This window comes from Marmota monax, unplaced genomic scaffold, assembly GCF_021218885.2.
Source record: "Marmota monax isolate L192 unplaced genomic scaffold, Marmota_monax_Labrador192_F-V1.1 WCK01_AAM20220418_F8-fsc00001, whole genome shotgun sequence".
Classification (NCBI taxonomy): domain Eukaryota; kingdom Metazoa; phylum Chordata; class Mammalia; order Rodentia; family Sciuridae; genus Marmota; species Marmota monax.
In genome coordinates this window covers 23,924,394-23,950,371 of record NW_026693777.1, presented here as the reverse complement: position 1 = coordinate 23,950,371, position 25,978 = coordinate 23,924,394, and the positions used below count along the sequence as shown (strand labels likewise).

The 25,978-nt window shown below is 38.5% G+C and overlaps 1 protein-coding gene across 3 annotated transcripts in view; it reads left to right on the top strand.

The window, feature by feature from the left end:
* The window catches only part of Syt16 (synaptotagmin 16), a 256,940-nt gene that overhangs the window by 218,634 nt on the left and 12,328 nt on the right, over nucleotides 1-25,978 (top strand). For all 3 annotated transcript variants that reach the window (XM_058584608.1, XM_058584607.1, XM_046461719.2), the window contains 3 exons: nucleotides 2,540-2,793; nucleotides 8,044-8,484; nucleotides 11,373-11,562. In XM_058584608.1, the coding sequence (XP_058440591.1) occupies nucleotides 2,540-2,793; nucleotides 8,044-8,484; nucleotides 11,373-11,562 (885 nt within the window). The remainder of the gene's footprint in view (nucleotides 1-2,539; nucleotides 2,794-8,043; nucleotides 8,485-11,372; nucleotides 11,563-25,978) is intronic.

Here is a 25,978-nt window from a genome sequence, read left to right as displayed (position 1 = left end):
GACCTGACCACCACAGATGGTAAGCAGAGTCTTCACACATGGATGATGATGGGCATACCAGAGAAAGCAATTGCAAAATAGGGTTTTATTCCATCAAAATGGGTTATAAACTAGACAAGTTGAAAAATATTCTGGTCAAACAAATAGAATTGGTGTGACATAATTATGTCCTAAAATTTCTAGGAAACCAGGATACATTTCTCTGACAACAATGTAATTACTTTTTAATTTCAAGGAAGGGAAGTCTGCTTTATGGAAAGATGAATCACATCTCCCTTTCCACCTCCTTGCAACTTGACATGAGCCCAGATTTGGTTTTCTAATTCATTTCTTGCTTGTCTGCCATAGAAAATGGTTTGTGACATTAATATAATTCTCCTGTGTTTTTTTTTTCAATTATGAATAATGTTTCAAGGCTTTAATGTAGCTGCTGAAAATTCTCTCATTAGCGATCTAGGTATTATCACTATAGGAGTTAGAGTCATGAGACAATTTTATGGGAGTAATTTCTTGGCAAAGTTAGATTTTGTGCTGATATCCTGCTGGGCGCTACACATATTGATAGATGACCCACTGTTTAATATGACATTTTACTGTTCATGTATGTGAGGAATGGGTGTGCTAATTAGAGACTTAGAAGAAAATTCTGAGCTTTATGTTGTAGGTTTTTTTTTTTTGCATGTGGAATTTCCCTTGCTATGTCATTATTTGTGACCTTTTAAAAGTATGTTTGCCAAATAGCTGAAAGTGTGAATGTAGCATTTTTGCAGTGCCCTATGGAAATGTTTCCAAGGGCCTGAACTGAACAATTAAGAATAACTAGGCAGATAAGGAAAATTCTCAATGGCCTGCTATGGTTTTGCAAAAACCCAAATCAGTAGTCTGAGGTTGTACCCTAAGGCCCACCACTGTCTGAGGATAATTTTATGTGGTCTGCATAGGGCAACATTATATCCTGTAAGTTTGGTTTCTTAGTATATATGAGTCATATACCTTTCTGTCACTGACTTTCCATGTTGCTACACATCTGGCTGCTTCAAATATTTGTTTCCTGCCTAGACTTCAGAGTTATTCAAAGGCTTAATGAGAACCTAATAAGGACCATGCAGTAAAGTGTATGGCTTTGTACCTTTAAGGAGCTTCTATTCCACCTGAGGTTGTAAGGCTAACACGGGAAACAAGTGCTGTTATGCAGTGTGGGTGTAAGATTTGAGTCTGTGAGTCTACTCTGATGTCCCACTCACTGTCCTGTCTGTATCTCTAATATGTTCTCATCCTGGGAACAGGACTACTGGAAGGGACTAGAGACCAAAGAGATAAGACATCTTAGCTACTTGTGTGTACATGTGTGTAAACCAGGGTAAAATCTGTCACTTAGGCAGATTGTCAGTTTTTCTTTACCATCTGAGGGCATCTTAGATGTTGAGGGTGAGGAATGGGATGAATAAGGCTTGGAGAAGGTGCAGGGAGAGTGTAGGAGAGAAGGAGAGAGGGGAGAGGGAAAGTGAGACACTAAGGTCAGAACAACACTGAGTCTGACGCAGTCAGGATAGTTCAGGAGTTGGTTGGGACCTTGTATGGACAAGCAGGAAAGGACAGGAAGGAGGGTTTGAGGATCCCAGTTGAAACTGAGTTAGATGAAGCCCATTGGGGACAGTCAGATAAGAAAGGGCCTGTTGGCTGTCAGACAGATAGTTTCATGTGTCTACAGTGACCCTCTGATGGGTTTTATCTTTTTTTTTTTTTTAAACATAAGGAAATAAAAGTTCCGAGAGTTTGAATGTTGTTCGAGTTCTTAAGGCAGAGACAGAACTTAGATCCAGATTGTCAGAATCCAAGGCCAGTGTTCTTTCTACGGGTCATACAAAGAACTTTCTCCTGAGAAAACTACAGAAACCTCTAGTGAATATGGGAGAGAGAAAGAACAATGGTAGAGTCATGATCTCCATGATCTTGACCCCATGATCTAACATGATCTCCACATTAGATTACTATTTTTGCTTTCTGGAGCCATTCTTGAAGTTTTTTAGTCCCAACAAAATGCTTGTGTTAAATTTATCCTTTTAATATAAATATCATTGTGTGTGCATGTGTGTATGTGAGTGTGTGTGTGTGAGTGTTACTAGGGATTGAACACAGGGGCACTTTACCACTGAGCTATACCCCCAGCCATTTTTATTTTTATTATGAGACAGGGCCTCATTAGGTTGCCTAGACTGGCCTTGAATGTGATCCTTCTGCTCAGCCCCTGTAGTAGTAGTTGGGATTACAGGTGGGTGCAACTGCAACTGGCTAAATACCCATTCTTGATACTCATATTATTGGGAAGTATCAAACCTACTTGAACCTCATGGAAAGACCTAATGGTCTTTTTTATTATATGGATCAGATTTATCCACTGCATAGGTAGAATTTTTTCTGCAGATGTTACTGGTGTGCATATTGTTTTTGTGGTCTTGATTATTGTGGTTGCAATGGCTTAATTTCTCTAGGTATGAAAAACAATGCATTTGAAATACTTTTCTCTCTGAAAATTTAGATTTGGATAGAACCAGCCAACTGAGTTATTCTGAGATCCTGTCTTACAAAGATCATGCCATCTCTGTTACCTCACGGTCCCCAAGTGAGCGAGGAGACAACAGACATCATGGCACCTCTCACCAAGAGACCAGTGGGGTTCGAAGCCTCAGTCGTCAGTCCACTGAGGGCAGCTTGGAGATGGAAACAGATTTTAATAACCGGGGATTTGAAGATTCCTATGCTACTGACAGCTCCTCAGTATGGAGTCCAGAGGTGAGTTATTTGTTTTCCATTCTTTGCTTTATCTATCAGTGTATATTTTTTGGGTTCCTCTCCCCATCTCTTTCTTCTTCCATTTTCTTCTCCTTACTCTCCTTTCACCAAGTTTTTTCCAGAAAGAAAACTTTGCCTTGAAAAACAAAGACCTAAAATACCCATTTTTTTAAAAATAAATTTTTCTTTAGATAACCAAAGTCCCTGAACACAAGAATAAAAGAATCACAAGTAAATTTGTTTCAAATGCAAAGAAAAGAATGCAAGATAAAAAAGGAAGAAGAATAGTGATAAAATGACCCCTTACAGGACTTATTTTTATACAAAGAAAACTTTTAGTTCTTTGGAGAGGTTGGTTTATTTCCTTCCTGGTTGCATATCCAAAATCTTTAGTTGTGATCATTTGAAATGGAAATTGAGAATTTCACTAAAATGAAGTAGGCCTCCAAATAAAATTATGCATGATATTACGATGAGGGTCTTGCTGCATGTGTTAGTATATTTGTTAGCTTTTAATTGAATTGGAGGTCTAGGAGATGACAGTCGTCTATAATGACCCTCTAGCCTTTGAATAAATCTCTGATGAAAGATGCTTCTTCTGAATTTCTTTTTCAATTAAATCTGGTCCCTAATATGCCTAACCATCTAGAGATATGACCAGAGGGGATGATGGGAATAGCTGCCATTTATTGAAATGCCAGTTAGTACACCCTAGTAAGAAGAATTTTACAAACATTGTTTTATCTTTCATACATTACCAGTCATTCTTCATTAGCTAGATCCCCTCCAATCCTAATTCCATGACACTGGAAGGTATTAAATAGTAGTTTTTAGTACCTAATATGGAATTGATTTTGATGAAATAGGTCATATAAGTATATAAAACATGAAGCTGTGAAGATAGAGGAAGAGAAGGGTGAATGGATTTTATTAGTTTCAGTCTGAGAATCCTGAGATTCAGGATGAATCTCTTATTAGTACAGAAACACACACACACACACACATACATATACTCACTCTGAATGCTCAAGGAAACACAAAAGAAAATCATGTTCCAAAATCGTACTGCAGATATGCTGGGGAGTGTAGGGAGCACGTAAGGAGGGGTGTGCGAGGGTGTGTGTGCACATGCCTCTGTACCTCTGTGTTGGCGTTTCTGCCAAGGACCAGGAGTGGTATCTCAGATGTATGGTTTGTACAGCTTATTAAAAGCTTGCTATAGAGGTATTCAAGGCATTGACCTCATCAGCTTTGTTAAAAAGAAGAAAGAAAGAGTCAGATCAAATCCCACATAGTAACATTTAAAGATATTCATTTTGGCTCCCTCACCACAAAAACAAAACAGAGCTCTTCACCTGCCTGTTTGTACTCTGCTTGGTAACTGTGTCATCAGGCTGGTAATCGCTTCTCCATGGAACCTCTTGCTGACCTGCCCTGGGGAGCCTGAAGAGAAGATGTGTTGAGGGTACTAAATGTTCTCAGACTCCCCAAATACCCAGACATCTCTGTGTGCTCCATTCAACCTCCTATCTATTTCAAGACAAAAGCTGTAATTTGGTGCTCCTACAGTAGAACTTCAAATCCAGCTCAGAGGCAGTTCCCGTAACTGTCTGCTCTGCAGGCTTAGCTCGCCTCTTAAGAATTGATTTATTTGCCTCTTAGCTGCGTTAAGAACCCCATCTTTCCCCCATGTATCTGGCATCGGGAACGTGTTGTGGGTCTGTTTACTTTGGCCACACAGATGACATCAACACTATCTTACTAAAACAGAAAGCCTTTTCAGTTTGACAGAAAATCTTTAAACCTACATGGGTTTTGACAGGTTGACGCAAGTATTCCCATCTTAAAGAAAAAACCCAGGATATTAGATCTCAAGGAATCATGAATTTTGTCTCTGAAGGAAACCAGTCCTGCCGTGTGATACCTGCCAGGCTGATGGATTTTCAAGCGCTGCTCTTCTCTGTTGACAAAGGCCATTGACTTTTTTCTACAGACTGAGGACTTGGCAGGGAAGACAATGAGAGGTGGTTGGCGATTTCCAGCACACAGGGAGGCAGGTGTCCCACTTTTCATCTCTGCTTTCCACTGATTAATTGGTTGGCCTTGAGAAGTTAATTAAAATCTGCCAAATGGGGATAAGAATGAAGAGATTTTACCTTGCAGGAAGGTCAAATGGATTAGCGGAATTAACAGTACCCACAGGAGGAGCTCCTTCAGTTGCCTGGTGACAGGCAGTGTGTGTTGAAATAATTAATTGCTTTGCAAATACCAACCTTTGCAAATCTCCATCTCACATCAACCCAAGAAGGGGCCACGAAGCCCAGTTTTCATGGGCCACAGCCTCAACAGACCCCTGCAGAATTTGGCCATTTGGCTTCACGCAGACTTCTTAGGATGGTTATGGAAGAGCTTTACCCAGGACGCCTGTGGAACATAAAGGTGGAGTGAGCATTTACCCGAAGAGATAGCCTGAAAGAGAAATGGAAAGATCTTCATTAACTAGGAATTTTTTACCTTAGCGTTCAAGTTGATGATAAATCTAGGAAAAACATGTTAATTAATATTAAGAACAGGCCTAAAGGGTGTGAAATTGACAGTAATATTTTCCAGCTCCCACCTTCTTCCCTCTTCATCTCGCACATCCACTATACATACAGATAATTATGGCAAAAGGTTTTGGGAAGCTAAAGGAAGGCCACATGGTTTAGCAGAAGTTTAAGATTTTGAGTATTGCATACTGGTTAAGGCAAGGCCATAGGCTCAGACTGGCAGAGAATGAGCCCTGGGTGATTCTGGCTGGGCACTAGACTTTGGCATGGGGGTGGGAGGTGTTAGTTATTTAACCTTTCTTAACTATGATTTATTCCTCCAAGACATGAAGCTATTTAGATACCTACTTCATTAAGTTGATGTGAATGTTTAAAAAGATAAAGTTTCTTAGGTTCTGCAATAAAGCAGAGCTTAAGACAAAGACTTTGGTAGGGCCTGCACTCCCAAGGAACCAGACTGAAAGATGAGGGGGTAAGGCAGGGAAGATTCAGTATGACATCTTCCCCTGAGTTAGCTGCTGCTCACAGTAATTAATTGCTTTATCTTGTTGGGACTGCACTCTCAGAAGCTATATTAGCTGAACTGAGGATGTCTGACCCAGGGGGAAACTTTGTTGCATGGGACATTAACCCCAGCATACTTTGGACTTTCCATGTGTGGTGTGAAGCAGGGTTATGCAGCTTTCTAAGCCTTGGAATCAGCAGGCCAATAATGAAATCTGAGAACTATGTTTTAGGAGCAGGAGATAAGAACTTCAGGGGTTGTGCCAGGCTGAAGCCACTTAGAGTCCAGAGACACTGTGCCTGCAGGAAAGATGGAATCAGAGGAGAGGCCAAGAAGATTTGAAGGGTTTAAGTGCTGGCTTTTTATGGTCTCTAAAGGATTGGATATGGTACCCAGCATAAGGAATGGCTTAGTAGATATTAGCCATTATTACTTGTGTCTATACAAGCAATAGAGGGATGATTGAGAGTAGGCTAAAATAGGTGGGAATTTTAAGAAGAGTCAAGAGAATTTGAGAAAAGACAGCAACTTGATTTTTGAGTTGGCCTAACTCCTTGGAGACTTGCTTCTAATATTATATATACACTAGTCGGTTGTATTCAGAGGTCTCTATAGCAACCATTTTCATCACTTGAAACTAAGTACCTCTGAATAGAAACATTCATACATGATCGCATGCTCAAAGGAAAAGATATAAGAAGCTTCCCTTATTTTACAAGACATCTGAGTTTTCTTGGCAGCCTAATTTTAATCTTAAAAGAGAAAGGCACTTGTGACATGTCTACAATTTGTCAAGTCCTCTATTTTTTACAACATTCCTATACAGTGGGTGTTATCCCCATTTTACTATTGAGGAAAGTGCAGTGTGGAAAGGATTAAATAACTTGCTCAATGTCATAGAGCTAGTAAGTGGTAGAACTGGGATTCCTAGGGATGTTAGATTCCAGAGAACCGTGTACTTTCCCTTGGACTCCTTGGGCAAGTTTCACTGCTGAATGTACATTTTGAGGTGTTTTATTATAATGTCTGAAATGAAGAGCTCTCTCAATTAGTGAAGTCTGGTGTCCAGTATAAATAAGAACTAACTTAATAATAAGAAGCAGTCCAAAGTTTAGTTCCAGATTAAAGCTAGACCTTCAAAGAAAAATTAAAATTATATTGCTATTCCTTATAATTTGTTGGTGGGGTGATTCATTATAGTAAATGACATTCAGCTCAGTTTCTCCTGGGTGAGCTCAAACCCATGTGACTACAGAAAATTGCTATCCAAGGGTGTGTTCCATAAAGAGAGGGGCTTTTTTAGAAATAGCACCAGTCCATTGGTGGGAATACATAGTATGGTGTCTGTTTGAAGCAGGTATTTTCATATGTATTAAAACATCATAACCACGCTCTATCAAGTAGGCATATTAATGTGTGGTTTTGGGTACAATATGCAGAAGCTGGGCTATTTGGCCAGGGTCAGAAAAGCTCATCAGTGATGGAGTCATTTTTTCAATTCAAGTGCTCTGGCTTCAGGTCCAGTGTTGCTTTTTGCTAAGTGGTTGCTGGGGCTGTCCTCCCTAACTTTTGCTATTCCAATTGTGGTCTGAGGCCAGGATGCCTTGTGAATGTCTTTGAAGTGCAGAATCTCAGGCCTCACCCCACACCTACCAAATCAGAATCCTTGGATTATTCAGGTCTACATTAAACTCTAAGAAACTGAGCCCTAAACCTTTTCTCCTGTATAGATTAAAGATATACTGAAGAATCACCTTACCAGGAATCACATTAGATTTTATGTCTATAGTGGGTTCTGTGCTGCAGAGGATAGGCCTAATCTCAATCAATTCTCCCAAGAACTCAAGAAAAAGTTGCCTTTTGGCAATTGCATGGTTGACTTAATTTTCAACAATAGTGGACAGTTGTGCTTTCTGAGAGTCAGCATATCAGAAAACACTTTGCAAAATATAAAATCTTTATTTATTAATTCCAAAAACATTCATAAAGGCTCACCATATGTCAGGCAGTGTGCCCTCTAAGAATTCACAGTCTAAGGGAAAGAGATCAGTAAATAGACCTTTTTAACATAGAAGGTCATGCACTGACAGTCAAAAAGCTTGGGATTCTGAAGGAGCACCAAGGGCATGAACCTGTCCAAATGCAATTAGGCACATCATCATTTTCATTCCTAATCTTTTGTTCCATCCCCAACAGGAACAGGACAGGACCAGCTTGCAGGTGCCATCTGGGGTCTTGGATCCCATCTCCAAGTGTGGTGACTTAGATGTCATCTTTGAATATCGAGCTGCGACCCAGAAGCTCACAGTGACCATTGTGAGAGCACAGGGCCTCCCAGATAAGGACAGAAGTGGCGTCAACTCCTGGCAAGTTCATGTAGTGCTGCTGCCCAGTAAGAAACAGAGGGGCAGGACGAGCATACAGAGGGGGCCCCACCCTGTCTTCAAGGAGAAGGTCACCTTTGCCAAGCTAGAGTCCAGAGATGTGGCTTCCTGTGCTGTCCGCTTCCGACTGTACGCTGCCCGTAAGATGACCCGAGAGAGAATGATGGGGGAGAAGCTCTTCTATCTTAGCCACCTACAGCCAGAAGGGGAAATGAAAGTGACTCTGGTTCTGGAGCCAAGAAGCAATATAAGTGTGAGTATGTTAAATGGTGCTGCTAATGATGCGGTGTTCGAAGACCTGGGATTGTCAGTCCTTGATTTAGTACATTCAGCTTGTGAATGCAGAGACCTTAATTTAATTTTCCATTTGGCTCTCTTCATCTTTATAAGCCATGATTTGCACTTCATGGTATTATGGGTCTTTCATGCCTGTCTTCCTGATAACCTGATGGATGTATTCCCCGTTCATTTATGGAAATGACAGCAGCAGTGTGGTAAAGGGCATGGAAAAACCTGGAGAGGTGACTGGGCTTTCTGGTTAGTGGATAAGTGGTCCTAACCCTCCAGTCCCCAGTATGTATTATGGTGAATCTAAGAGATGGGACTTTCAAGGCAAGGTCCTAAACAAGGATGTGGGAGCATTGTAGAATACCAGCCCTGAACCCTAGCTACTTCTTAGACCTTCCATTTATCGGACTGGCCTCCTCCCACATACCTCATTCTGCTTTCTGCCTCAGGGTTTTAAGGGAAGACAACATAGCTTGTGTGTCTACATGATGGGCAGCCCGCTTTTGCCCTGGGTTGTATGTCATCTAGTGTGAAGATCACCTTTTACAAAATCATGTAAAAATATCAGGTAGCTATGGGCTGTTGGGCCAGTCAGCCACTCATTCAAAGATGTTTCCTGCCAAGTACTGTAGAGACAAAGCAAGGCACATGCACACACAAACTGAGCAGCTAGTGCTCCAGGGTCCAGTGTGGAGAGTGTTTACAGGCAGACCCCTTGTCAGGAGAGAGTGACAGAGGCTGCTGTTTGTTTAGAAGGGTCAGGGGAGGTTTCTTTGAGGTGGTGATAAAGCAGAGCTCCAGCAATTGAGGGAAAAAGACTGGTGGCGTGCAGAGGTGGAGGATTTCAGGCACATGTAGTCTTGGGGAGGTGGAGAGAAGCTTGCTTTGTTGGAGGAAGAACAAAGGAACCAAAAAGGCTCCTTGATCACAGTGAGAAGAGATCTGTCCATTGGAATTTCACATGGTGTCTCCACATGGTCAAACTTGAAATCCTGATTTTTGCCTCCCTAAATCTATTACACCTGCCATCTTCCATGTCTCAATTAAAAGCAATAGAATCCTTCCAGTTGCTAGGGCTAAAATCTTTTCTGCTTGAAATCCTCTGAGCTGTATTTTCAAATGCAACCAGATGCTGGTCCTCTGCTGGACCCTGCTCCTCTGCTGGATTACTGAAATAGCCTCTAGCTGATGCTCTTCTGATACTGCTTTTGCCCCCTATAGACTATTCCTGTCATGGAGGCCAGAAGGATTCTGTTAAAACAAAACCCAGATCATATGTCACTTCTACTCAAATCCCTCTTTTGTTTGAGCTCTGGTAACATATATCTGAAACCATGGAAATCAGAATCCTCAGGTCAGAAAGGACTCTGGACTATAAAACATAGGTATAATAAGTATGTTCACACCCATGGTTCTCTGTAGCAGGTCCTGGGGCTCTGTGCTAGAGGCACAGATTGCATGGGGGAAAGGAGCCAATGTGAAAGATCTCTGAAGGTGAAAATTCTTTCATTGCTCAGCCATTTATGGGGCATGATTATGTGCTGTATATTAGGCTATGCATTGTGGACTAAGAGATTTAGAAGCCACGGTTTATGCACTAGGAACTGAGAAAGGGATACAGATTTTGGAATTTGATGGGCAAGGCAAGAAGTGCAGTGACAGGTGCCACAGTAGGAGCTTCTGTAGAAGCACAGGGGTGGGGGTGGCCCTCCCCCAAACAAAGCATATATTTTGTTGCTGGATTTTTATCTTCTAGACAGCAGAGCCTGTGAGGCACCTGTCAAATTATATACCTATAATTTACAAATGGTATTCCATGAAAGCTTGGGGCTCTTAGAAATACCCATGTTTTGGGTAAAAAGGATATTTCCCTGCTGATATGCAGAATATTTTATTCCTTTTGTTAGTTTTGCTTATTGGGTTCTTGATAAGAAGTTTTAGGAAATGATTTCAGACAGAAGAGAGTTTTAAGTGAAGTCTAACATGCTTATTTCCAGGGAGGAGGTGTATTAGAGGTGCTGGCCGGCCTGCTGTAGCTGGGCTGATGCCTACACCTGCCCCTCAGTGAGAATCAGCATTCTAATCTACTTTATTGCCCTTCTCCTGATGTCCCTGGTGTATAAATCCGATGATCATAAGAAACACACATGTGAATAAATGCGCCGGGAAGCTTGGGCTCTCTTCTGGGCTCACCTGGCTCTGTGAGGTCACTGAGATGCATAGTCCAAGTGTTGGCTTCTTTATCAAACAGTTGTGAAAGGGCTCATTTTCTATGTAATTGATTTCCTTAGGAGGTAAAATTGAGCATTTGGTATATAACTAACAACCTTGAAAGTAGGACTAGGGGCCAAATATCCTATGTCGTGGTCAATGTCCTGTGGTCAATTCTTGAATAGTTGAGAGACAAAAATGCCTCTTGTATTGCTACATTCATCAAGAGGGTGCAGAGAACAGAAGCAAGTCCCAGGCCTGGAGTGGATGGGTTCCACGGAAACATTCAGGCTCAAATTACACAGGAGGGAATTTTGGTCTATATTAAATGTATTATTAGCTCTCCATGTATCTTAGAAGGTTTGATTTACACTAGTAATAATATCTTTGTCCGTTTTGTCTTTAGAGAGGAAATATTGAATGGAGACAGCTCTTGGAACAAATATGTCAGCTAGTAATGAAGAGGATCTCATCCGTGGCTGCACTCCCTGGGCACATTGTAATTCACACTGAGTGCGCCCTTAGTAATCTTTGGCAGTCATTGAGATCGGGTCACAATTTCACCAAACATAATATCGGCTTTCTCTAAAAGAGAGTAGTGCAGTGTGGGCCAATGGATTCTTTGTTGTTCTTCCCCTCCAGAGTGGAGAGTCGCCGCTCAGCCCATCTGCAGTTTCTCACAGTGATAGTGCTTCATCCACGCAGTCGCTGTCTCATGGAGGGGCGCCAGAGCTGTTGGTGGGGCTGTCCTACAATGCCACAACAGGGCGATTATCTGTGGAAATGATCAAAGGCAGCCATTTCCGAAACCTCGCTGTTAACCGAGCACCTGGTAAGTCGTGTGTCTGATCCCTCCAGCTCTGGTCCTCACGGAAGCAAGTGGAAGGCTACATCTGCTTTCATCTCCATTCTTTAATTTTGGCAGTAAAAATGATCTTGGTATGGCCTCACAAAGCAATACCTCTGGATTTCTGAATGGCTTTCTATTTAATTAGACTGAAGGCTTCTACCATATCTCGATGCAACTTGACACGAAATAGACTGGCCTGCATGTTTATATTGTTGAAGGAGAAGGAATGATAATGATGTCTTTTCAGCAACATCATTGGTATGAGCAATTCAAATCTGCCCACATGTCACAGGCCCTCAACTTTAAAGTGGCAGAGCTCTGATTTTGGAGGGAGGCAAATGTGGCATCGAATTCCAGCTCCACTACTTACCCACTAGCTTTGTTCTGATCTTGTATGATTTACCTCTTTTCTGAACCCCAGTTAATATATCTGGGAAAAAGGCCTAATAATCCCTTCCTCACAGGTTATTTTTGGGTTTAAATTAACTTCTGTAATTTTAGGGTTTAGCACAGTGCCTAATACTTAGTGAGCACATAAGGAATGTTAATGGTTACGATGATGATGGAAAAAGATGTGGAGGAGGCAGATCTGGGGCAATGCAAGACTATTTACCAGGGAAAATGACCATTTCTGAGGTCATTTAGGAATAAGGATGTAAGACATACTCTATGATTGTAGTCCAGGGTTCAGGAAGCCACATCAAATAGCCACTGCTGCTGTCTCAACAGCCTCTCAACCTGGGAAGTTGTAGACTGAACATAGGAATAAGGCTGTTTAAAAAAAAAAATTAGCTCACCATTTTATGATCTTGCTTGTTAGAAAAGAAAAAAGAAAAACAGCATAGACAGTTGGTTTCTGTCTCACTTTTGCCTTCTAAACATCATGCAAAAACATCTCATCAGAGGATCCTAATTGGTATCTAGGATGCTAGCTGCAAGAGAGTCTGAGAATGTTGAATTCTAGCATTTCACACATAGGAAGTTAAGCTAGTAGAGGGTAGAGTGGAGGGCAAGAGGCCTGCTGACCCCAGGCACCAAAGTCTTATTGGAAGAAGAATGAGATCAATAGAAATGTGGTATGCTGAAAGAGTCAGTAGGCTCTGGCCTCATGTGCAGCAGCAAGGTGCTTGCATAGAAAAGGGTCATTTCCTATAACTGAATCTGGGCTCCTTCTCCTTTTGCCCTTCACTGTGTTGCAGACCCCAAGACATTTGTTGTATGCTTGTATCTTTGTTAGGCAAGCTGTATTAAAGCCACATTGGAGCAAGTTAGTAAGGAAAGCCCTAGCACTTTGAGTAACAGAAAAGCCCAGGTGCATAACCCATATTCTGTGCTGATGCTCAGAGCCAGGTGAGACCTATTTAGAATGCATAATAGATGCTGATTATTAATTGCACAGCTAGAGTCTCTGCTAGATACAGTTTTGTTTTCTAATACAGCTCTGAATTTACTAAATGATCTGAATATACTACTTCTCCTTCAGAGATTTGGCCAATCTCTTTTCTTGTTCTCCTGAGATCTGGTAAGGTATAAACAATTTTTTTAAGGAATGTGATGGAGATGCAGGGAATGATGGAGATGTAGATCACACAGACATAACCTATTCAGATCCATGCTGGGAAGCTTTGTTTTATGTGCTTGGTGGTAGTAGCCAATATAGAGGAGAAGAAATCAGTCAGAGGCTGCCAAACAAAGACGTGAATTCAGGCTCTCCTCCTTACTAGCTGTGATTTACTGAACTCTTCTGAATCTTAAATTCAAAATGGGGAACAGGGGTGTCATAATAATGTATGCTTTATAGGTGGAATAGTACACATAAAGTTGTGGTATTAAGGGTGGTACTATTGTGCACTTCTAAATTTTTATATAAAAGAAACATGCCAAAGAGGAAATTCTTGTAACAAACATTTAAAACTGCATAGAAAAAAAAAAGACCAGTCCTAATTTAGAAATTGGTTTAATTACAGAAGTTTAAGTCAGTGTGGCATTTAGTACACGATTTGTCATAGACATAGTGTCGCAATTTATCCTAAAATATAATTGACATACTCTATCTTTGCAACAAAAGTATTAGAAAACAATGCTGTTGTGAGGTTATTAATTAAAACAGAAACCCAGTAGTGAAAACAAAAGGTTTTTTGTCTGTCTAAAATGCTGGTACTTGAGGAAAAGCCAGTTTAATTAGGAGGGGATGAGAAAGTAGAAAGTTCCTTTGTGGAGCTTCTGAAAGGGACCTCTTGGTACTCTCAAGAGCTTTAGATGTTGACAGCTTCGGTTCTTCATTATGTCTCCTTCATTATGGTGCTAGCACTACTGTGACAGTTATCAGATAAGTTTAGGATACATTTTTAGTTCCCATATGGAAGAGAACACAAGTTTTATGAGGTAACTGAGCAGAGTTGGGAGAAAGAGGGGGAGAAGGAAAGTGAGGAGAGCCAGGAGATGAATGGCACTGAGTGGGGCCTAGGGGAGGAAGCATGCCAAGCGCCCTGGTCCCCATGTGGGGGCGGGGCAGGCAGCCCTGCCTGAGTCCCCAGGAGCTGCCTTGGGGGGCAGAGGCATGCCCAGGAAACTAACATGAGCAGAAGACACAAATACTGTGTTTGTGGCTGTCAGCTCAGGTGGTGTTACTTCCCCCATAAAACAGGACATCAGTCCCACTTCCCAGAGTGATTATAGTCATGGAAAGAATGGTGCTTGGGTGAATGGGAGGGAAAATAGGTGGAACTCGACTCTAGAATATTTTTAATGTTTTACATCTTGCTGGAAACAGAGACAAAGGCTCATAATTAAAAGTGAGAATCTTTTGCCTCTGAATATATCATTAAACAAAAGATAGCTTTGAACTTGCCAACTGGACCCAGTCAGATGATTGTTTTGATATTTTAAACTTTTCTTCCTAAGCAAGATAGAGGAGTCAAACAAATAATAGATGAAATTCTTGTACTCGATTAGGGTCTTGGCACAAATAAGCTGTGGAAATAGTACTATATCCTCTGCCAACTTCTGAGGTGAGAACCTTGTGGAAGGTGAGACCCAGTGAGGTTGGCTTCACACTGATAGTAGGAGATTGTGGGAGCAATGAAAGGGATGAGAGTTCCCACCAGCACTAGTCAGACCAATCAGAGTCTCTACTACCCTCAATGAATGGCTGAAACTAAAAAGGCTGATGAGGATGTGGAGAATGCGTTGGTGGTGGAAGTGAAAAATAGAACAACCACTCTGGGAAAAGACCTGAAAATTTCTTATACCAGAAGTTCCACTCTTAGGCATTAACCCATAATTCAAAAAACAAACAAACAAACAAAAACACACAAGAATGTTCATAGCAGCTTTATTCATGATGGCAAAAGTGAAAGAGAGTCCTCATGTCCATCCATAGGAGATTGACTGAGTAAACAAATTAAGATATATTTGTGTGATGGAATACTAATTAGCAATACAAAGAAAGAAAATTAAAGCAAAATGGAAAAATCACAAAAACTTTACTGAATACCTAATGCATGAATCATTTGGTATGAAGTTCTATAACAGGCAGAACTAACCTATAGTAGGAAGAAAAACAGAGGAATGTTCTGGGGTGAAAGGAATGTTGCATAGTTTGGCAAGGGGTCTGAATAGAGGCATGTATCTATCACTACTCATTGAATGGTACTCAGCTTTGTCAATTTTATTGTTTCTAAAATTTACCTTCAAAAAGAACCATAGAGAGATTCTAGATGGCCAGTGAGAGGAAGGGTACATTCATAGTTGCTCTCTGGCTTGGGATTCAAGCAACAGGAGTACTGCTTCTCAGCAAGGTGAGTGAAAGAAGGATTGACTAAAATTCAATATTGGACAATCAGAATATCTTAGAGACTCAGAAATTTGGGCACAGTATACAGAGAAGAAAGAGAATATTGGAAGCCAAGCCAGTTTTGGTAGTGGTAGCAATACTGGTTTTTCAGAAAGGGAGGGATAACAGAGAGAGAAACACAATGGATGAATTTCACGTGGAAAAACCTGAAATCAGAAAAACAATCTAAACTCGGCTGATCCAGAGCCTGAACTATAAAGTGGGTGCTTGAATAGTGCTGTTTCTTAACTGGCTGCAGAGACCTTAAGGGGGAGCTATTTTGAGGCACCTATGCCACAGCTGCAGAGCTGGGAGATCATAGCAATTGCTGTACTCTCCAGGCAGGCCACCTATTGAATAGTCTAGGATTTGGCCAGCAGAACGTGAGTGAAAGTGAAAGAGGCACAGGAATTGTTCCCAGAATGAGTCAAGTCAGAAAACTGATGGGGATCTCAACTACTTTTCCTTTGAGTCTGGCAACTCATGTGATTAGCTGAAGTGGGTCAGGAATCTGGATAGGAGGATGTGAATACTCTCAGGGACAAAGTCTGGGAAGGCTGTGTATTTGGGTAGAAGAGTGTGTGAATAATGGAGCCCCCTACCCCATAAGTAGAAGTTTTAGGAGGCTCCTGATATCTAGAACCCCCCCCCCCCCCGCCCCCAATAGATTGGCAAATGCCAGGCCCAAGGGGTGTGCTTATCTAGTCTTGCCAGAGTAGATACCACCCAACAAAGCCTCTGAGGCCTGATTAGACCAAAGCCCCAGCCAACAGAACTCTTCCTATAGAACTCTGCAGCACCCCCAACCTGAGAGTTGCGTTGATCTGGTCTGTGAAGACAATACTCCGATTGACAATACTTCCCATTCCTTCATACCTCACACTGGTGAGAAGGAAGCTGAGAACTCTTTCAGCCAGCTTCAGTCTTGGGCCACTCCAACTGGCAGCTCAGTGAGCAACACAAAAAGAGGCAAGGGTTTACAATCCCTAGCCCTTGCTTTCTCAGAAGAAATGGAAAGAACAACAGTTGGGCATAGAATGACCATCCATTCTTTTCAACTATTTTGACCACCTCCATGGAGATGATTCCCTCATTTTTCATTAAGCATTGTTTTTAATTTCTGTGTTCTTGTTGTGGTGCTTCGTTCATGGACATATGTACTTATATATTTTTTGTTTGTTTTTAATTTTTTACTCCATCTGCTATTATTTTTATTTATTTATTTTTATGTGGTGCTGAAAATCAAACCCGTGCCTCACATGTGCTAGGCGAGCACTCTTCTACTGAGCCACAACCCAGCCCCTCATTTTAGCATTTTTTTTAAATGTAGTTGTTTTTCCTTGCCTTGTCTTTTGAGGGCTAGGGGTTTTGGTTTGTATATTTGGTTTTGTTTTGTCTTTATTTGTTTCTCTTGTTTGTTTCTCTTTTCTTTTCCTTTGGCTAATAGCCAAATTCTCCTGTTCTCTCTTTCTCACTCCCTTTACTTTGTTTATTCTATTTTCCCCTCCCCCCCTTATAACCATCAGTTGCTACATCTCTTCTGCATTCTTTGTGTTTACTTTTTGTGAAATTATAAACTCTTTTCTACCTTTCTATCACATTTTCTTTTAAATGTATTTTTACAATCTTTTAGAAATAATAGGATTATATAATTCCTGCCCCCACAGTTCGAACTGTTGCAATTATTACTGGATTAATAATTGTAATATTGCAATTATGTGGGTGACATAGTTGACACCTGCTTGATTTGATGCCAGATATAGTTTATGATTACTTATTGTATTGGTTTTGGTATTGATAATTGCTTATCCCACCATTTCTGTCCTTTTTTTGTGGTCATTAACATTGTAGATGGCATAGTAGTAACCATTATTTTTATTTTAATGCTATATATTGTCTGTATAAGTTGTTTTGCTCTATTTTGTGAGATGCTGGGAACCTATATGAACACTAGAAGTTCACAGGGTAGAGCCTTTGTTGCTGAACTAAACTCAGTAAAAAGACAGTGTGTACCTTTCTCACACACAAACTGATGACTCTCAATTTTCATCTAGACTTTAATACAAAGAACAGAAGAGACAATAACCCAAATGAATGACCATACCTCAAGTAGAAATGGCTAGAGGCGAACCCTCAGATGCCACTCTTGGATATCCACTGCCACAGAAAAAACATAATGAACACAAAGGTTGTGGATCCCATACCTACAAGGGGAGTCTCAATCTAGATCACTCTAAGACACTCTGATAAGTGAAGATTGTGCCCTAAAAAGGCCCACACTTAAGAGAAAAACTCCAAATATATGCATAAAACCCAATACAGAAATACAAGAAATAAGAAAAAGCAAGGTAGCACAATACCTCCTAAATTTAATAATTCACCAGCAGCTTATCCCAAAGATAGTTGAATGAAGTGAATGAAATATTAGACAAAGAATTCAAAAGAATCATTATAAAAGTGATCAATGAATTCTAAGAAAACACAGAAAAATAACTGATGAATTAAGAAAGTCAATACAGTATATGAATGAGGAAATTCAATACAGAGATAGAGATATTGAAAAAGAACCAAACAGAAATCTTGGAAATAAAAGACATAATAAATCTAATAAAATATTCAGTTGAAAGTTTCTCTAATAGAGTAGATCATGCAGAAGACAGAATTTCAGAGCCAGAAGATAATGTGGCCAGCCTAACACATTCAGATAGCATTAAAGAAAGAAAATAGTAACCAAGATCAGAAAACAAAAAATCTCTAACAACATTAAGAGCCCAAATTTAAGGAACATTGGAATTTAGAAAGATTATGAGATGCAGGCTAACGGGGTGGATAATCTCTTCAGGGAAATAATAACAGAAAAATTTCCAAATCTTGAGAATGAGATAGACTTACAGATACAGAAAAATTCAGAACCCCAAATAGATAAGATCAAAAAGAAATCTCTCCATAACACATTATAATTAAAATACTTAACATACAGAACAAAATACAATTTTAAAAGCCTCAAGAGAAAAACATAAAGTCATATTTCAAGGCAAGCCAATCAGAATCACTTCCAGTTTTTCAGCACAAACTCTTTAAAACCAGGGGATTTGTAATGATGTGTTCCAAATCCTGAAAAAAAAAACACTATCAATCAAGATTGCTATATCCAGTAAAGCTATATATCCTTCAAAATTGAATAAGAAATAAAATACTTCCAAGGTCAACAGAAACTAAAAGAATTTACTACTATTAAACTCACAGTACAGAATTTACTTAAAGAAATATTCCATACAGAAGAAATAAAAAAAAAAAACCTCAGAGCTCACAAAAGAAACATCATTTGAAGACAAGATAAGCAAATGAAAAACAGGATCAAATTAAACATTATAAATAAATCAAAATGACAAGAATTAATAAACCTCTGTAATAAAACTGGTGCAAATGGTCTCAACTCTCCAATTAAAAGACATAGGCTGGCAGAATTTATTAAAAAAATAAGACTCAACTATATGTTGTTTGCTAGAGATGCACCTTACAGGTGTCACAGACAGAAAGTAAAAGGATAGAAGTTGACATACCATGCAGATGGAGCCCAAAAATAAGTAGGAGTAGCTACTCTCATATCTGACAAAGCAGACTTCAAACCAAAATTAAACAGAAGAGACAAAGAAGGTCACTTCATCCTGGTAAAGGCAACAATTCGTCAAGAATATGGAGCAATTATAAATATTTATGTCCCAAATTTGGATGCAACTAATTACATAAGAGACACTACTTAAATTGAAGCCTCAGATAGACTACAGTACAATAATACTGGATGCTTTTAAAACACCTTTTCACTAATAAATAGGTCATCCAGACACAAATTCAGAAAAGACTCTTCAGATGTAAAAAAATACAAATCAAGTGGACTTGACAGACATCTATAGAATATTTCTTCCAACAACAAACACACTTTCTTTTCAGTTTTTCACTATTTTAGGCTACAAAACAATTCTTAGCAAATATAAAATATTGATATAATGCCTTGCATCTTATCTGTTCATAATGGAATGAAATTAGAAATTAACACCAAAAAGCCCTAAAGAAACTATATAAACACATGGAAATTGATACACATTTCAATAATGAATGAGTGATAGAAGAAATCAAGAGAGAAATTTAAAAATTCTTAGACTGAAATGAGAATGGTGAAACAGCATACCAGAACCTCTGAGACATAAGAGGTTATATTATGAAGGACATAAGAGGAAACAGCTTTCATAGAGGAAAGCTTAGAGCATGAGTGCCTACATAAGAAAATCAGAAAGATTCCAAGTAAACAACCTAATGATGTATCCCAAGGCCCTTGAAAAGGCACAAACTGATTCCAAAACCATGGAAGGAAGAAAGCAAATAATTAAGATCAGAATTGAAATCCATGAACTTGAGAATCAAAAAAAAAGAAAGAAATATAAAAAAATCAATGAAACAAAGAGTTGGTTCTTAGAAAAGCTAAACAAGACTGATAAACCTTTAGCCAAACCAAAAGCAAATAAGACCCAAATTAATAACATTAGAGCTGAAATAGGAGAAACTACTACAGGTTACAGAAATCCAGTGGGTCACTAGGGGCTATTTTGAAAACTTATATTCCATGAAATTGGAAAACCTAGAAGAAACAGATACATTTCTAGGAAGATACAATCTGCCAAAGCTGAGCCAAGAGGACATAGAGAACCTAAACAGAATGATAACTAGCAATGAGATAAAAACAGTAATAAAAACACATACAACAAAGGAAAGCCAAGGATTAGATGGATTCTCAGCTGAAGTCTACCATACCTCTTAGGGAACTAATATCAATACTCCTCAAATTATTCCATGAAATAGAAAGGGATGGAACATGTCTAAATAATTCTATGAAGTAATATCATACTCATACCAAAAGGACATATCAAGGAAAGAAAATTACAGACAAATATTCCTGACAAATTTAGATGTAAAAATACTTAAATATTAGCAAATCATGTTTAACAAAATATTAAGATGAGTTTACAACATGACCAAGTTGGTTTTATTCCAGAGATTCAAAGAAGTTTTAATACAACAAATAAATAAATGCCATTCATTATATACATAGAATCAAGAACAAAAAAAATCATTTATTCATCTCAATAGGTACAAAGAAGGCCTTTGACAACATTTAGCATGAGTGGTCATGATAAAAGCACTGAAGAAACTATTAATAAAAGCAACCTACTTCAACATCATAAAGTCTCTATATGAAAAACTCAAAGCCAACCTGATAGTAAATGGCGAAAAAGTGAAAACATTTAAAATATGGAACAAGACAAGGGTGGTCTATCCTACCACTCCTATTAAATATGGTGCTCAAAATTCTAGCCAGAGCAATTAGGCAAGAGAAGGAAATAAAAGTGATAAACATAGGAAAGGAAGAAGCCAAATTATCACTGTTTGCAGATGAGATGATCCTATACCTAGAAGATTCAAAAAACTCCATCAAAAGACTGCTACAGCTAATAAGCAAATTAAATAAAGTAACAGGTTACAAAACCAACATACAATAGCTTTCCTATATTCCAACAATGAATCTGCTGAGAAAGAAATCAGAAAAATAATTTCATTCACATTCAAAAAAACCTAGGACTAAATCTAATGAAGGAGGTGAAAGACCTCTACAATGAAAACTATAGAACATTGAAGAAGGAAATTGAAGAAGGCCTCAGAAGATGAAAAGACCTGTCTGTGAATAGGCAGAATTAATATTGTTAGGATGGCCATACTATCAAAAGCAATGCAATTCTCATATACTAATGACATTCTTCTCAGAACTAGAAAAAAACAGTCCTAAAATTCAGTTTGAAGAATAAAAGACCCAGAATAGCCAAAGAGATTAAAAGCCAAAAAAGCAATGCTGATGATATTGTTATACCTGACTTGAAAATTATACTACAGAGCTACAGAATCAAAAACTATATGGTACTGGCATAAAAACAAACACATACACCAGTGGTACAGAATAGAAGACACAGAGGCAAATTCACACATGTAGTGATCTGATCCTTGACTAAATAAAACTAGACGCTTATTTCTCACCCTGTACAAAAATCATCTCAAAATGGATCAGACTTAAAAATTAGACCCAAAACGATTCAATTTCTAGAAGAAAACATAGGGTCAACACTTCTGCATACCTATATAGGCAATAACTTTCTCAATAGGACCCCTAAAACTCAGAAATAATGCCAAATGTTAATGAATGGAATGAAATCAATTTAAAAAGCTTCTGTACAGCAAAGGAAACGATTAGGAATGTAAAGAGAGAACCTAGAGAATGGGAGAAAAAAATTGCTAGTTACTTACTCTTCTAACAGAGAATATACAGGATATATTTTTTTAAAAAACTCAATACTTAACATGAAAAAATTAAATAAACCTATTGATAAATGGGCAAATGAATAAAATTGATACTTCTCAAATGAAGAAGTATAAATAACCAACAAATATCTGAAAAAAAGTTCAATATCCTTAGCAATTAGGAAAATGCAAATCAGAACTACACCAAGATTTCATCTCACTCCAGTCAGAGTGGTAGTCTGTAAGAACATAAACCATAATGCTAGAGAGGATATGGAGTAAAAGGAACACTTTTACACTGTTGGTAGCCTTATAAGTTAGTTCAACCACTATGGAAATTAGTATGAATATTCCTCAAAAGACTAGTAATGGAACACCATATGTCCCAGTTATACCATGCCCCAGTATTTATCCTAAAGAATGAAAGTCACCAAACTATAGCAATAGATTGATACACATATTCATAGCCCCACAATAGCTAAACTATTCACAATAGCCAAACTATGGAACCTGCCTAGGTGTCCTCAATTGATGAATGGATAAAGAAAATGTGGTGTATGTGTGTGTGTGTGTGTGTGTGTGTATGTATATACACACACACACACACAAACATATACACACACAATGGAATTTTATTTAGCCATAAAGAAAAATGAAATTTTGTCATTTGCAGGAAAATGGATGAAGCTAAAGACCATTATGTTAAGGGAAATAAACCAAACCCAGAAGGTCAAGGGTCATATGTTTTCTCTCATGTGGAAACTAGAGAGGAAAGAAGAAAAGAAAGTTGTGGGAGAGTGTTTCATGAAAATCAAAGGGAGAGAAGTAGAGGAAAGAGAGGAGGGGAGGAAATGGGGAAAGTTCTGGGGAATGATATTGGTCATATTATATTGTTGTATTGTGTGCATGTATGAACATGAAACAACAAATCCCATCATTATGTACAAATATGATGCACCCACCAAAAACATGGGAAAAAAAGAGCCACAAAATATTGAATTCTATTTAACAAAATGCATTCAGAAATGTTTATGGGTGGATAGTAATGCTTGCTACAGCTAAAATGGATTGCTGTATGGAGAGATGCAGTTGTGTGAGAAAGCAAATGGAGCAATAGAAAACAATTGAATACTCAGGTGGTGTGTATGTAGATCTCCACTTTACAATTATTTCAAATTTTCCATATATTTGAAATTTTTAATTACAAAACATTGGGGAAAACAAGCCAATCTTTTCTGGAATAAGTCAGTTAGTTCAAGTGGGTTAAAAAACTAACAAGAAAAAAATGAGTCTCAGCTATAGATAGGGGCTGAGAATGTCCGTGGTTGGCAGTACATTTCTTTTTAACATTAAGATGACACTTCATGGGCTGGGGTTGTGGCTTAACGGTAGAGCACTTGCCTAGCATGTGCAAGGCCCTGGGTTCGATCCTCAGCACCACATAAAAGTAAATAAATAAGGGTATTGTGTCCAACTACAAGTAAAAATTAAATATTTTTTTAAATGACACTTGAAGATTTAATTCTATTATTCTGGCTTTACCTTGGATTGGCTAGATGGGTAACAACCAACTGAAGCTGAGGGTATACTCTGTGGTGTTCTTCATAAGCCACATCATCTTCAGAGAAAGCAGAGAAAGCATGAGGCTGAGCATCTTTTTCTTTCCAACTTCAACCTTTTTCTCTGCTCATATAGTATAGATAAATAGATATGTTCATTTGTTACCTTTTGGTGATGACAATGTCCATGTTATAAAGTGTTGGGTTTTTTTTTTTTTATCATGTAGATGGGTTAGGAAAGTTAAGTAGGCTACTTGAAAATTGTTGAAACTAGCCCAGGGATCCTATTCATAAAAAATATGTAAGTGGTATGACAAAAGGAAGTACTCTTAGCCCAAATCATATAGCAGTGTTTCAAGTATGTTTCCAGTTATTTTCAAGGTAATATCCCATTCAGTGCTTGTGGTCGGTGTTCAGAATATTACCATTTTTGCAGTTAAAATGGTATAGGCTTTGATGGCAAAGTTTCCAGGTCTGTGCATGGCTGATGGTCCAGGGGGAAAAGCAATGTGTGAAATATGGTAGAAATCTGAACTCTGGATGTGCATTTGCAAAACACCTTTGTAAAAGTTATCAACAAGAAATAGAAATATTTGGTAGTCTTTCAAATTTTACGTCAAGGGAAGGCAATTCAGTATCAACTTAGCAGTTCTATTCTGTTGTTATCCTAGGCCTACCACCCAATTACATGTGATTTAACCTCTCTGAATTTAATTTCCTCCTCTATGAAATGAGGTTAACAAGTGAATGTTATGGATCCATGTGCTGTGTTTAAAAACAAGTTAGCTATTCTGTTGGCAGGGTCTCTTTCTGCATCTTCATCTGTGCTGTCTCCCTCTACATTGTGCTACTTTATTGTGTATATATGTGTACATGTACACATATAATGATCCTTGTCAAAAACTATCATTAAGATGTCCCCTCCAGTTCAAAACAAGAAGTTTCTCAGCTTCTCAGCATGTGCATGATTAGCCACACATGATAATTACAACCCAAATGATAATACTTAGCAGCAGCAGCAGCATATTAACCTTGTTAGGCACTCACAATAGCAGAGACTAGAGGAAAGAAAAACAAAAAAGCAAGTCAAGCTGCCTTGGTGTAGTGTGAAGAACAAGTGGGATTCTGAGTGCACATTCTACCAACGAAGTACAAGGGGGAAAAGGACTCAATGAAAATGAACACATATAGGACACACGAGTGTCTTTTAAAATCCTTTTAAAGTATAGGGTAGTAGTAGCCACTGTATGTGCTCAGAATTATGGTCAGTTCATATGAAGATCTAGATGTGGCACTAGCTCATTGAGTGCCTATGTGATATTTCTTGTTCTACATTAACTCATTTAATTCTCATAATGATAGCAGAGTTAGAAAATTTTAAAAGCAGGAGTAAAAAAACAAGACAGTTACCATGGTATGTGAATTATATCTGAAGAAAGATATTTTGAAAACATAGTTACCTACAGAGGAACGAGAGCAGATTGAGAGGATGGGCTCCTAACAGTACTGGCAGAAGCTAGAGGACAGTGGGACAATAATAGCAAAGTCTTGAGATAAAAACACTCAGTAATTTGTTCTCTGGAGGAAAGAAAAATAAAGATATTTTCTCCAAAGTTTTCACCTGCCACTGAAAGAACTAGTAAATTAGTAAATAGTGTATTTCAGCAGAAAGAAATTGAAATTAGAAGGGAGTAATAATATGTAAGAAGGAATAATGAACACAGAAATTGTCAAACATATAAATAAGTGTAAACTGTAGTAAAAATGACCAATATTAGGAGAAAAAGTGGAAGTAACATTCTAGCAGACAGAACACAAAGGTTGAGAAGGGAGATGGAAATCAGAGAATTTTAAGGTACTTAAGGGGGTATAGAGACTATGATATATGGTCAAGTGACTTTTGACGTGGATGTCAATGCCATTTAACGAAAAAGGATGGTTAAAAAAAAAGTTACCGGGAAAACTGGATACTGGATATCAACATACAGAAGAATTAAGTTGGTCCTGTACCTAACATATTCAAGAATCAATTTAAAAAAGATTGATGATTTAGTGGAAGACCTAAAATATAAAATTCTTTGAGGAAATGTGGAACAAAATCTTGTCATTTGATTTGGAAATGACTCATGACACCAAAGGCACAAGAAAAACAAAACAAAACAAACAAACAAACAAAAACAGAACAAAACAAACAGACTATATGAAAGTTAAGAAACTGCATCAAATGACAACCACAGGGTAAGTAGGCAACCCACAGAATGGAAGATATATATCTGGAAAGGGATTAATATCCAGTATATATAGAGAACTCCTAAAACTCAAAAATGAAATACCAAACAATCTGGTTTTTAAAATGTGTAAAGTACTCAAATATATGTATTTCTCCAAAGGAGATAGAAAAATAGCCATCAGGAATATGAAAAGATACTCGGTATCATTAGTTACCAGGAAAATACAATGAACTTCCAATGAGAGATCACCTCACACACATTAGGGTAACTACTGTTAAAAAAGAAAACCCACAAAATAGCAAGGGTTAGTGGGAATGTGGAGAAATTAAAGCCCTTTTGCATTTCAGGTAGGAATGTAAAATGGTGCAGCACTGTGCAAAACAGTATGGCAGTTTCTCAAAACAAAGAAAGGAAAAGAAAACTATTAT